Genomic DNA, 14990 nt, shown 5'->3' with positions numbered 1-14990 from the left:
TGACAGTGAAGGTTAATTACCAGCATGTGGGTGTGATACATTCAAATGAGAATGGCCCCATAGGCCATTGTTTGTATGAATACTTGGTCCATACTTGGTAGAAATGTTTGGAAAGGACTATAGAGGAGGAGAGCCACTGAGAGAAGGCTGGAGGTTTCAGAAGATTCTCGCCCTTCCCAATGCACTCTCTGCCTCCTATTTAAGACTCAAGATAGGAGCTATCAGCCACTGTTCTAGCAGCTCACCACCCACTACTACTGCTCCCTCTTCATAGACGCTAACCCTCTGGACTATAAGCCCAAATAAACTCTTTCTTTTAGAAGTTGCCTTGGTCATGATATCTTATCATAGCAGCAGAAAGTAACTAATACAGCAATAAGTGGCAATACAGGTTCATCAATAATAATGAATGTACTACTCTGGTCGATCAGCAATAATAGAAAAGGGTTACATGTGTTGGGACAGGGAGTATATGGGAGATCACTTTCATCTTCAATCAGCTTTACTGCTGCTCTGAAAATACACAGAGATAACAGTAAAAGTCTTATCTGCATGCAGGGGGAAATGTAATATAATCAGAGAATTTGATATTTTATATGTAGCAATATTGAATACTACCAACAACACAAATATGACCTTATAATCTTTAGAATCATCTCTTGAATAATCTCAGTTCATACCATTCTCCATTACCGTATCTTACCCTCTGCATTAGCTTACCTTCCACACTGTCAGAACAGGAAGTGCCAATGCCAGTGTCTCCACTGTCAGAAGTTATACTGTGTCTCCTGATATGGTTATTTCGATGGCTAGATGGAACAGTTGTGGCCTGCCACAATGCTTCATTACCAGGTAACCATGCTGATGAATAATCTGCACCTGGGGGAAGGAAAAATACAAAATGAACACATGTCAAAGGATTTTTTTTAACCTTATAAAAATACGCATAGTATTAAAGAGGTTATTTTTGTCCAAAATAAAAACCAACAAGATGAAAATTCATCAGATAAACTGATGAGGGATGGCTACTGAGTGCTCATTCTACACCTTCTGACCACAGGACTGCTTTCTGCTTCTAGTTACTGAACTTTAAAAGATGGACTGCTAACTGCTTAAAATCATAATCCCAGTACTCAAGAGGCAGAGATACAAGCAGGCAGATATTACAGATCTCTTTGAGTTCAAAGCCAGTTTAATCTACATAACCAGTTCCAGGACAACCAGAAATACCTAGTGAGACCAGATCTCAAATTAGCCTCACCTGAATTAGCTGCTCAGAGAAATGGCTTCAGAATTTCCTTCAGCAATCTACAACTCCGTAAGTTGTACTTCTGACTTACTCAAACACAAAAACAGGCCACTATGAAGTGGATGAAGTCATCAACTGTTGTCTAAAATCATATAAAGAGTGTAAATAAACTTCAACACTCTTGTGTTGAAATAAAATAAAAATAAAAAATAGATAAAAAAGAAATATAAATCTAAAAAATACACGGATGGATGGGAAACTATTGTTTAAAAAAATCCAAGCTCTTTGATAAATAATTAATGTGGAATACAAAAGGCAACCTACCCAAGATACTAGGACAAAGAACAAAATATTCCCATATATTACTAAAGATAGTGTTAATGTCTGCACTACAAAAAGGTAAGAAGGAAAGGGGGGGGGGGAGTAAAGGAAAGCCAGGCAGGTGCTCTGCCAGGCAGGCAGATCTCTGTGAGTTCAAGGCCAGCCAAATCTACAGAGTAAGTTCCAGAACAGTAAAGGCAACACGGAGAGACCCTATTTAAAAAATAAATAAGTAAAAATAAAAAGAATAAAGTAAATAAACTTGAAATGGGCTAGCAATCTGAGGCAGGAGGATTGGAAGACAAGTTAGTAAGTTGCAAGCCAGCCTGGGGTATACAAGGAAACCATATAAGGGAACTGGGGGAGAACCTTTGAAAGTGTGTATCTAAAATCTAGAAAAGTGGACTCCTAGACAGAAGACAGCTCCTTAAAAACTATTTCCAATGAAAGGAATGGAACTTTGACTACTAAAATAATGTCCATGCAGGGGACCAGATGGTTTAGCAAGGAAAGGTGCTTGCCAGTGTACCTGACCCCTGAGTTTGGTCCCCCAGAAGCCAGAACCCACATGGTGGAAGAACCAGCTCTCAAAAGTTGTCATCTGACTTCCACACTTGCACTGGTTTGTGTGTACTCACACACATACACATGCACACACAATAAATAGGGAAACAAATGTAAAACACAATGTTACTAAGGATCTAAAATACTTACATTGTCAATTTAAACAGGATGAATTTGACAGGAAGTAAATTCACAACCTCAGGTTTCAGCCTGTCTAGGGATTCTCTGAACTCAGAACCCACAAATCACAATCACCAAACTCTGTACCTATTCCGGTAGGCAGGAAAACTGGTTGTGCAAAGCCACTGTGCCACTCCTTACTTCAATCTGATTATAGAATCAAATGAAGACAACACCAGGGGACTGGAAAGAAGCTCATCCAAACACTGCTGGCAATCTACTCCAGATGTCAAGACTGCTCACTGCCCTGACTTCCATGCTTTTACTTTATTTTGAATTACTATATTTTAACTTAGATTAGAAAAATGTCTTATTTCTTTAAAATGCTTACCGCTAACAAGACTAATAACTTAGTTATTTAAATTCCACTTAACTAAAGTCTTAGGATATTCTCTCCTAGAATAGAAATGAAATATTGGCCTCTTCTGAAATAAATGGATTACATCCTAACATAAATCAAACTACTGAAATTCATGTGTTTAGAAATACAAAATGCTAGTTTCCAGACACGGCATCATCATTGCATTCACAAACTCACAGACAGTATAGTTAGCTGCATAAGACCAACCAATAATTCTAGCATGGGGGGGGGGGTCATGAGGCTCTACCGCTAGCTGAGAGCTAAGGAGCTAATGGCAGTAAACGGTTACTGAGAGGTGAGAAGACTGTTTTCTTAGGGATGTGGCCACTGGTAGGTTGCCCATGTGCAGGCAGGTAGCACTAATTGGACTCAATAGGTTATAAAACAAAAAGGAAGATGACATGACGGTGGGAGAGGCACATGTTAGGGAGTATAGGGACAAGTGGGAGGGAACCCTGGAGGTGGATATGATCAATACATTTTATGCTATTAAATTGTTTACAATGTAAAATTGTATATGAATACACACAAAATAACCTGGAAACAAAAATGAAAAACATGAGGGACTGAGAAGATGCCTTGCTCAGTAAAGTACTTGCTCCATAGCATGTGGGCCTGAATTCAATCCCAGCACCCACCCAACAGTCAGATAAAATCCCCACCGCAGGGGGAGATAGAGACTAGAAGGATGCTGGGCCTTTCTGACTCCTCTATCACAGAGATAGAAACACTGCTTTACAGTTTTAAAAATCTAATGACCCTACACACTGGAATAGAAGACCTTATGTTCTATTTTTCAATACTAAGTTCACCTCCTGGGAAAAATAGTATTTCTCAAACTGGAAATACAGGAAACTGGGCATCAGAAGAGTCACCTACTATATTTTATTTCCCGTAGTGTGTCTGAAGCACAAATGTGTTAGCATCAAGTCTTCCATAAAGAATAACCATACCTATAACTACACTTAGGATAACAACGAGTTTTCTCATCTAATGACAACACTAAGCTATAGAAAACAAACACAGCTCATGATAAAGCAAATATACAAGTTTTCATTAAAAGGTGGATATGCAGCATAAATGATAAATACAAATGACAGTCATTTGTGGGCAGAGGGGTGCCTCATTATCCCAGGCTTGCCTGGGACTCTCTATGCAACTGAGAATGGCCTTGAGCTCTTTGAATTCTTAATCCTCCTGCTTCCACCTCCACCACAGTATTTTTCAAAATGTATGTTGCTAGCCATTAATGGATCTTAAAATCAATTTAGACACCAATATTTTTAACCAAAATAGAACAAAATTGAAAATATCAAAGTACACTAATCCTTATACCACAAAAGCGTAAATATCTTACATTTTTGAATTATTAAAAAAAAAATAGCATTTTGTCACAGAGTTCAGGCTAGCCTTCAATTCCCTTAACTCTCCTGTTGATGCAACAGAAATCAATGTATGGCATGGGTTCAAGATTAAGCCCCCCCACCCCAATAACCCATACAGCCAACCAATCTGAAACACTTTGTGGTATTTCTGAATAGTGACTGCAGTACACCTATCACCTCCACTGCTGTCACAGATCACACTTTGCAGCTGGAGAGCTGTAATCAGCCCCAGGAAGCTCTGCTCCTGATAGAGTAACTGCCAAACCAGCCACTACCCATCTATCAAAATTCCCTCTGAATCAGGTGTGTTTCTGTCATGCTCCTGCTAACACAATCTATGGTCCCTGATGGCACAGCAAGAAAACTCAAACTCACATTCAGGAATTCTTCACCAACTGGAAATCTCCCACTAACTCTGAAGCTCCAACTTCCCTCACCATCTAGCTCTCCAACAAACTAGAACAGCTAGGCACACTCACCTCTTCTCCACACAGAACAGTCTATTCTGTAACTCCAACTGCTTCCCTCTTGAATTTTTTAAAGGACTTACTTGCTCTTTCTTCCTGGTTCTTCCATTAGCATTAAATGACTACTGCTTTGTTCATTTCCAAACTGTGGTTTAAATTCTCTCACAGCATTTACCGAAATGTATTAACTCATACATGACTTTCTTCTACTTCACCAAACTGGAAAGTAAAGAACAAACTTTTTATCTAAGTGTCCCAGACTAGTCCCAGAGCTGTACACTCAGGCAGTGTCAACAAATGAAGTCATTGTGAGCATTGGATATCCAATAAATATTCACTGAATAAAATTAGAATTTTGGAAGCCTTACAATTAGACCTACAAAAATAACCTTCACTTTAGAAGAAGGATTAAAACAAGAACTTTGTTGGGAAGTTCTGTTTACTTTAAAATCCAAGATATTTTCAACTATCCCTTGACCCAGTATGCATTTGCATATCTATTTAAAGACCAGTAAATATTGGCAAAGTAGCTTTAAAAAGTACTTTAAAACAGTTAAAGAGCTGGTGGTCAAAAATCTTAAGAATGTGAGAAAGTAGTCTCAAATAGGTCAAAAGACACAAAAAGTCTCTTCCACACAGAAAAACACTAAACCATATAGAAAAACATTCTTAATATAGGTGAGGGAAAGTAAGTTTTCCTTAAGGGTGTGGATACTGGCAGGTCAATGCTGCCCCAGTGGAGAGACCCACACCCAAACAGGCAGCACAAATGGACTCAGTAAACTAGTTTTAAAAAGAAAAAAAACACAGTTAGGAGAGGAGTGTTTGGGGGGGGTGGGGGGGGTAGGTAGGGAGTTAGTCGGCACTGGATCTGGGAGGAGAGTTAAGGAAACAAAAGATGAATATGATCAAAATACACTATGAGCACATATGAAATGTTCAAAGAATTAATGCAAATATATTTTTTAGATACTTATGAGGGCTTAAGAGTTAAAAGCACTTGCTTCTTGCAGAAGACCCAAGTTCATTTCCCAGCACCCATCTCAAGAAGCTCATAGTCTCCTCTAACTCCAGAGAACCCCATGCCTCTGGCCTCCTCAGAAACCTGCACTCATATGCATGTACCTGCATATACACACACATAGAAAATTAGTATCTTTAAAACTGTCAGAGAAAATGGACAGGCAAAGAGGGGAAGGGTCAGTAAGAGGCTGTGTTCCTCCGATCACAAAGAGATCAAATAACTAGTGCAGATATGAACTGTGACTGGGGGTCAAATTCTAGGTCAGAGAAAAGAACTAAGAGTAAAACAAGATCAATTCTAGAATGTGAATTAAAGCAGTCCTTGAAGATAAATCGAGAAGCATCCAATTACTAAGTGGTCTGTTCATATTAAGCACATTAGCCAGTCAGAAAGTGACTGCATTAAAGTCTAGTTATCTGGAAAATAACTGGCTCTCTTACATGTAAAGATTTAGGTCAATGTTTAAGTAATCAGTAACTAGTAGATGTGACTTTCTAAATATGAAAGGGAAGAGGACAGAGAGGTTAATGCTGATCGAAGGTACAAAGTTTCAATTAACTGGAAGAGTTAGCCTTGATGAATTTTTGTTCTTCATAGTAACAGGTTAATAATAATGTATTGTATACACCAAAATATGCTAAAGGACTGATTTTTGACAGCATCATCACAAAAAAGTGAAGAATGTTAATTAGCATGATTAAATCTTTCTACAGACTCTATTAGGTAAAAATGTGTTGATAAATTTATGCATTTTCCTAATTAAAAATAAAACTTAAAAGCCAAGAATGGTGGGTGACACACTCCTGTAATTTTCTACCTAGAAGATGGAAAGGGAATGATTAGGACTTTACGGCCAGCCTCAGCTACATCATGAATTTGGGACCAGAGTGAGCTCCCTGAAAACCCTGTCTCATAAAGCAAAAATAATAATGTATTGTTTAACTATTAAAATAAAGTTTACATTAATGTCTTAGTTAGGGCTTTTATTGCCATAACCATGGGAACACTTATAAAAGAAGTCATTTAATTGGATCTGGCTTACAGTTTCAGAGGTTCAGTCATTATCATCACAGTGGGAAGTAGGGAGGCATCAAGCAGACATGGTGCTAGAGAAGAATCCTGAGTTCTACATCTGCATCCACAGGCAGCAGAAAGAGAGACCCAAACTTCAAAGCCCACCCTCAGTAGCACACTTCCTCCAGCAAGGCTGCAACTACTCCAAGGCCACACCTCCAATATGCCACTCCCTATGGGCCTATGGGGAGTATATTCATTCAAGCCACCACAATTAATAAAATGTAAATATGAAAAAGCTCAAAGCTCCTTTTCACTAAGTACTACAAATAATTTTTAAAACATGACCACAAAAGTTACTACAAGCAGATGCTTTGAATATGATTATGAATTTCCTTATTTTTCAGTTCTACTATTAGATCCTTAAAGTTGGTCTGAGCTGTTGTTAAAACATCTCTATTTTAAAATAATCAGATGATAAGTAAATAGTTCACCTCTCATAAAGAAATTATGAACTAAAAAAAAAAAAATGTCCTTATCAAATCTCCTTACAAGAAGCAACCAAAAGGTTAGGGTCACAGATATGACTAAGTCTTCTATGAAAACATTGCCCATTGTTGGTATCGGGGATGGACAGGAAGACCACTACTTTCTGGTTATGGAAAACATACATTCTCACAGGTATTTTGGCAGATAGGCAGATCAGAACTGTGTACTTTTCTTATCAGTCTCTGTCAGGAACTGAAATCCCTGAGAGACTGTTAATTAATGAAACCACCCAATGTGTACAGGAGCTCAGCACCAGTGCTCTGAGGGCTTGCCCTTCTCTTGGACTGTAACTATTTCACATCATTGCATACAGAAAGCATTCTTTATGACAGCAAATTATGTCTGTCCACAGAAGATAAACACCAAAATCAAAATCAGTTTTCCTAAACAGCAAAACTCTTAAACAAAAAGTGTAGTGAAGGCTACCTTTATTATATGTAGCCTACACTGAATGTGTAGGCAAGTTATTCCTCAATAACTCTTAATTTTCTTAGTAGCATTAAGTACCATGAATAGTAAATCTAAATGCAAAAATAAGTCAAAACTTAAATTCTGAGAAAATATAAATATCTACAATTTTCAGTTCCTCAAATTTAAGCATTTACTTTCCAGCAAAGTTTTCTTTAAAGTTATTCTGCAACTAAGAAGAGAGGTTCTGCAGTGACAAGAAAACTTCAGGAAAAGTGTCAGAGCCAGTGCAGCACTGCCACAATGTGATTCTTCAGAGCCTGTGCAACACTACCACAGTGTGATTCTTAAGGCAACAGGCATGTGATCTTTACTTCCACAAAACAATGCATCCAACTGGTAAAAGCTTTAAAAAGGGCACATAGTCCACTTGTAAGGATAAATAAAAGCTGCAGTTCATTTGGGAGCCTACAACAGCTAAGTATTATTATCAATAAATTTTGGTCTGTTGACACCTACCATGTAAATAAAGACATAGAATGAAGCTTCTGGGTTCATTCTCTTTAAAGTATCCTAAAATCCTATCAACTATCTGAAATATAAGTTAGCACTACCTAGTAAATTTATAATGAATCACTGGGGAAAGGCAGGAGAGAGTGTAAGTCCAGAGGACAGTTAATAAAGCATGAGATAAAAGTCCACATCAAAGTCAGTGTGATGGTGCCCACTTTTAAACCCCATACTTGGCAAGCAGGCAGATCTCTGAGTTCCAGGCCAGCTTGGTCTATATAGTAAGTTCCATTCCAGCAAAGACTACATAGAAAAAACTTGTTCAAACAAAAAAGAAAGAGGGGGGAGGAGGGAAGGAAGGAAGGATCTCCTATTCTGATGAGAGGTAGCACTGTTAACACCAGGCTGAGAAACAGCAGTCAAGGTATGCATCACGAGAAATTCTTTCATCTGAAGGAAATCCAGGAAAAAAAAGTTCTCTGCTTTAAAAACTGAAGGCCACAGTAAGCCCAAGGAGGGGGTATCTTTACCTTATGTACTCCAATATTATTTGAAAACTTACATATCTATCCTATACAATGAAATGAGCTATCTAATTTCTGTCAGTTTTGTATTTTTAAGTCTCTTACTGACAGTGGTTAGTAACATTCAACCATTTCCTTCTGACCTATCAGATATGACCCCTTAGATGTAGGAGACTTTGATGATCAAACACCACATTCTCCTGGTTTTATACTCCCTGGCTGCTCCTGCTTACTCTCTTTGGATGATCATCTTTCCCTACTCAATCAGAAAAACTGGTGTCCCACAGTTCAGTCCTCCACCGTCTCCTCTATATTCCCCACTATTTTTTCTATATATCTCCATGAGACTCAGCCAATACCATTGTACACAGGAAGTGTTTAGGTGTATGCTCCCACTGAACATCTCACCTAAACTATAAAATGGTCGTCAGACTTCACGCTTGACCTTCTTCATACTCCTCCCCATTCATACTCCAACAGTTCCCATTGTAGAAAAGCAGGACCACAAGCCATTATAATTACTGCAGGTCAACTACAAAGTCACATTTGATTCCTGTCCCTCCTTTACCACCTCCAAACCATCAGCAAATCCCATCACCTTTATTTCTCATATTCTAAGCCTTTCTCTTCTCTCAAAACCCCATCTAACTGCCCTAATCCAACAGCAATGGTATAAAGACTGGTTTCCTTTTGCTATTCTTGCCTCTACATCATCTTCACAATTTCTTCCCCTACACAATCACTGTGTGATCCACAAACAATACAAGATGTCCATTATGTGTCCCTGAACAGTCCTTCGCCCTGACTCAGGTAACTTCTGTTCACACACAGAATAAAATCCAGCCCAGTGTGGTAGCGACACCTTTGATCCCTGGGGAAGCAGATGGGGGGGATCTCTGAGGCCAGCCTGATCTACAGATCAAGGAAGCCAGCCAAAAAAAAAAAAAAAAAAAATTACAAAATTCTAAAAAGCCTTCTGCAGCTAGAGAGATGGTTCAAAGGTTAAGAGTACTGCTTGTTCTTTCAGAGGTCCTGAGTTCAATTTCCAGCAACCACATGGTGGCTCACAATCATCTATAATAAGATCTGATGCCGCCTTCTTTCATGCAGGCATGCATGCAGATAGAACACTACATACATAATAAATAAATCTTTGTAAGGCAGTGGTGGTGCATGCCTTTAATTCCAGCACTTGGGAGGTAGAGGAAGGCATATGTCTGTGAGTTCAAGGACAGCCTAATCTATAAAGTGAGTTCCAGGACAACTAGGGCTATTACACAGAGAAACCCTGTCTGAAAACACAAAAACAAAAACAAAAAAGTCTTGCATCACCATCAGGCCCTCCCCTCTGCACATCCCTGTTCACCGATCTCAGGACTGCTTGGGTTCTGACAGTCCTGATACAATCCAAGCCCCACCCTTGGAGCACACATACCTCTCTTCATGTGAAGCACCTTCAGGTCTCTCCTCAGAGAGGCCTTCCCTGACCAGGCTGCCCAAAGTCATTCTGCCCACACTTCTGCTGGTTTCCTTCCTTGTCAGCAAGCCCAGCCGAACTAGAACTAGTATTGCTTACTATCCCCAGGAGAGTTTAAGCTCCTTTATAGCAAGGACCTTCACCTTCTGGTCCAGTGGTATAGCACCATGTTAGTACACAGTCTGCATATGGTTAATACTTAATAACAAAAAAAGTATACTTGGGTGGAAAGCACCATACTAGATAGCAACAATGTACTACATCAATAAATAAAAATAGGCAAAATAAAATATCAGTACAAAAAGAAGTTTGGTGTTACATTATTAAGTTGTTCCTATTCTTTGTTTTGTTTGTAGTGGGTGGTTGAATATGGATTTTTTTTGTTTTGGTTTGGTTTTGCATTTGTTGAGACAGGGTCACACTATGCACTCCTGGCTGGTCTGGAACTCACTATGTAAACCTGGCTACAATCCTATTGCATCTACCCCTCTAGTGTTGGGATTATAGGTGGGCAGCACCACGTCCAGTACTTCTATTCTTAATTAGTGACCTTCCACAATAAACGTTCCCCTCCAAATATTTTTAAAGATTAAAGTGTAAAATATCAAAATCTTTAAAGCCGTAATAACAGTATGTTGGGACTTACATGTTACCTGGATGATCACATTCTTATTTAATACATAATTTGTGGGAACTAATTAAGCTTAATTCAATAAAACAGTATCTAAGAGACTGCAAGTCTTCATTATCTTCTCGGGCACATATTTCTTATAGACAGAAAAACCTTAATATCTTTCTGTTCACAATATACATAAAAATCTACAACAATAGGTGTCATCAGCTCAACTCACCATTTATTTCCTGGCCTCAGATTAATATACCAGTTTCATTCAGGCCAAGTAGTGATCAAATTCCAATTATTAATCAAGTTCATTTCACAAAAGTCATCACTCAAGTCGTGATTCACCCCTTGCCCCAATGACTACTATGAAAGAACATGTCCAGCTGAGTTGACAGAGTGTTACCTTGCATTGTTACCAGTCCATTAACTCAGAACCACGGCAGAAAACATCATGTGTTGGAATCTTAGTAGCTATGACCACTACCATTATGACATCACTAAGCGGCTTGTAAGTGATGTATCGACTATGAAGATGCAAATTTAAAACTCAAGGCAATGAACGAATGACATCCTGCAAGTGTTAATTGTAACATTATTAGCATGTTTTAAAAGTATAATATTCTACCCTAAAATATTTTAAGGATTGTATATATTAAGTTTTAAAATATGATTTACAAAACTAGGAATGGTGACTCATACCTGTAATCTCAGAACTGGGAAGGCAGAAACAGGAGGGCTGCTATAAGTTTGAGACCAACCTGGGCTACATATTTAGACCCTGTCTCAAACAAATGAAACTGTGTGTACTTGTGTGACCTATTTTAAAGAACATGTCCATTGTAACTGGAAGTCCTCAAAATATCACTGTATAATTCTAGATTTCAAAAGCATAAGGGAGATAGATTCATCTTCCAACCAAATCTGATACTATACATTGTGAAAAAGAGTGATTTCAAATACATTCAAATGCTCAAAAGACACACCACTTCTATTTTAAAGTAGCCTTCTAGCTATATTTAAGTGTAGGGGGAGGACTTTATGTGCTCTTGCATGGAAATGCAAGAAAATTTTCATCTTAGTTTTTTTTTTAGAACATTGTTAGCCATAAACCTGAAAAACTGGATAAAGCAAAACACAATGACACCCTAAAGGAAAACCAAATGCTTCTATTTTCTAAAGTATGCATACTGTTCCCATTTGTTACCTCATTACATGTAGCAGCAGCAGCAGCTTCCTCCACTGTAGAAAGGTGACACAGTAGTACCTTTGCTTTCCCATTAGTCAATCACCTATTTGTAGAATCCAGTTTCAGAACACCCAAAATTCACTTCTTGCATACTGTGATGGAATTATTTACTGTCTCAAAACCAAACATATTGCTAATCAACTCCCTCAGATGATGGGCCTGGCAGATGTCACAAGCCTGTGATCTCCCAGCACTTTAGAGTTGTTGGCAGGATCAGTAGCTCAAGCCCAGTCTTGGCTTCATTGCAACTCTGTGCTAAAGGCCAGCCTGAGCTACATGAGATCCTCTCTCAGAAAAAAAGAAAAGAAAAAACCTGACTTTTTTGTTATCTTCATATAGGCCCTAAAATTGCTCAAATTAACCCAAAGTTGTATTTGTCATCCAGTACTTCCAAGACACACATTTTCTCCACATTCTTAGGACAAAAGAAGCTTTCCCGAAGAACCAGGCCTTAAGTTATCTTGACTTTCACTGGGATCACTTGCTAGAGATACCACACTTATTTACCTAAAGAATAACTTTTAAAAATTAATTTTAAATAATTATTTATATTGGCTCAAGGAGAAAATAATTACATTACCATTACTATAAAAATAATCCATTCTCAATGTATATCTGAAATTTTTCACTATTTTGCTGGAAAGAAATATTGCGATTTATGGCTTATTGCTGTCAACGCTAAGAAAGAACTGTTTTAGAAGGCTACATACAGTCTAAATCCCTTAAATCTGAGTACTATTTTAAATTATTTTCTCTCTTGTGTGTTCTACAAATAGCAGATGTCTAAAACCTGCAGTGTAACAGCAGTCTTTCAGTTATTTAACATCTAATTCTAAGGTGATTTCTTCGCAGACAACAATGGAAATAGATACAGTGCTTCTGTAATATACTTGCAACACAGGCCATTACCACAAAGAAGATTTTCGAGGTTAGGTTACAAAGACATCACAGATGGCTTTTGACACATATGAATAAATGGAAACCACTCTTTCTGGCCCCCAGGGATAATGAGTACCTTCTCCATTGCTAAAGCCACTTAGAGCCAGGACCTTCGACAACTGGGTAAGCATCAGAAACTTCTAAACTCCTCTCTCCTCTTGAAGATAAACAGCAAGTATTTACAAAGTAATTCCATGCATACATTTTTACTAAATTCACAGCTAATCTAATCTGTTACTTCTAAAACTACTATGGGTCTAAAGTGTGAGATAATTTCAAACCTAATATATATGTATATATGCATGTATATCACACATACCACAAACTTCTAAACCAGCGGTTCTCAACCTGCGGATCGCGACCCCTTTGGGGGTCATGTATCAGCGATTCATGACAGTAGCAAAGTTACACTTATGAAGCAGCAACGAAAATAATTTTATGGTTGGGGTGACCATAACACAAGGAACTATATCAAAGAGTCACAGCATTAGGAAGACTGAGAACCTCGGATAGTTTAGAACTAAACTATCACAGAATTGCATTGTTTGAAATTTCAATAGCAATAGACTGTCTGGTGTCTTCTAAAAAGCTGAGAATATCACAAGAAGAATCCTACCAAATGTGTCTAGAGCTTTGGAAAATGTACACAAATTGTCTCTAAGTTACACAAGTCAAGTTCAAACACTTCGTAGAGCAGGGTTACTACAAAGGGGTAACCAAAACTATCTAAATTTGTAGGAGAGCTTTTGCATACGGGTATATAGCCTTTTCTCTTGGGGGCTGGGGGAAGTCTATGTATCCTTCAGCTTTTCAAAGAGGTTCAAACTCAGTTAAGATTAAAGTGCCCTTAAGGATTGTCATCGTTAGATAACTTGTCATGGTCAAACCAAGTCTTTTCTATTCCAGAATCTGGTGGCTCCTACACAACTTCTGGGTGACACAGGAATGAAATGGTTGTCCGATTCTAACAGCCCCCCTCCACCCACGCAAAGCCCCAACCCCCTATTTTCCCTGAGCCCCGCAGCTCAAAGGTGGCTGGGTTCTGATGGGACCCAGGAGGTGGCAGGCAGCCGCTACCCGCTTTCCAAGAGCTGTCGACACCCCGGGGGTTACTGCCTGCCACCACGTCCCCAACAGCGTCCCTGGTCCAGCGGCTGCGGGCGACACCGCAGCGACCTTCCCGCCCGCGTCCCGCGTGGGCCAGCCACGCACCACACGACAGACAACAAAGCCGGGCCGAGCGGCCCACAAGGGTCGAGTTGTCTGTCACCCTGCGGGGGTCGCAGGCCTGAGGGCGAGGGCTCCCGAGGCACCCCGGAGGCCGCCACCCTACCCGCCCGCCGTCCCCCTTACCGGCAGGGAAGCTGCGGGCCCCGCCGGGGCTGTCCCGGCCGCCAGCCTCCGGGGCCAGGAAACGGCCCCACATAGCCGGCGAGCAGGCGAGCGGGCGAGCCGAGAGCTCGGGGCCCGCGGTCGCCTCGGCTTCTGGGCGGAAACTTGCGCGGAGCCTGGGCCGCGGCGGCGCGGGCCGGACCGGGCGGGCGGCTTAACGGCTGCTCAGCGACAGCCCGGGAGCTCGGCGGCTGCCATGGCCCAGCCGGCTTGCACTGAGGCCCGGGCCAGGGAAGCGAGCAGCTCCCCGGTGAAGGCGGCGCGATCCCGGGCTGTGCCCAGGCTCCGACACTCCGAGCGAATTTGCAGCTGAGGTTCCTCTCAGCGCCCTCCGCCCCACAAGAACCCTAGCCAGGCGGGCCTGGCCGCTCCGGGAGGGGCGGGGCCTGGAGGGGGCGGGGACGGGGCCTGGAGGACCCAGGGGCGGGGCATGGAGGCGGGGCCTCGGACGGTCTTGGCCAGGCAGAGAAACCTTTTGCCCACAGCTTGCTTGCGGGTGGTCATTTCTGAGGCCGCTCTGGTACCTCCCTACTTCTGCATCCTGTTAACTACAAGCCCAGAGAGGGGCCATGATATGACCCCAAGCCCTGTCTCTCGATGCACGCCTTCTGGGGCACGGTTATAAAAGGTGCGAGTAATCCCCGCAACCCATCACCACTCGTTTAAAAAAAGAGGTCAAATGAGGTTGAGAGGCGCCGCATCTGACTCAGGATGGAGATCAGATTTTAAACTGTCACCATGCATTCCAAGAGCACCGT

The 14990-nt window shown here is 40.6% G+C and overlaps 1 protein-coding gene across 1 annotated transcript in view; it reads right to left on the bottom strand.

Moving 5' to 3' along the window:
* The window catches only part of Cep85l (centrosomal protein 85 like), a 101690-nt gene extending 87102 nt beyond the window's left edge, over window positions 1–14588 (bottom strand). The window contains exons 1-2 of the mRNA XM_027402095.2: window positions 14194–14588; window positions 721–879 (exon numbers count right to left, since the gene is read on the bottom strand). Coding sequence (XP_027257896.1) covers window positions 721–879; window positions 14194–14266 — 232 coding nt within the window. The 5' untranslated portion in view covers window positions 14267–14588. The remainder of the gene's footprint in view (window positions 1–720; window positions 880–14193) is intronic.
* Window positions 14589–14990: the final 402 nt, after the last annotated feature.

This window comes from Cricetulus griseus, chromosome 2 (assembly GCF_003668045.3).
Source record: "Cricetulus griseus strain 17A/GY chromosome 2, alternate assembly CriGri-PICRH-1.0, whole genome shotgun sequence".
Taxonomy (NCBI): Eukaryota; Metazoa; Chordata; class Mammalia; order Rodentia; family Cricetidae; genus Cricetulus; species Cricetulus griseus.
This window is presented reverse-complemented; position numbering and strand designations above follow the sequence as displayed.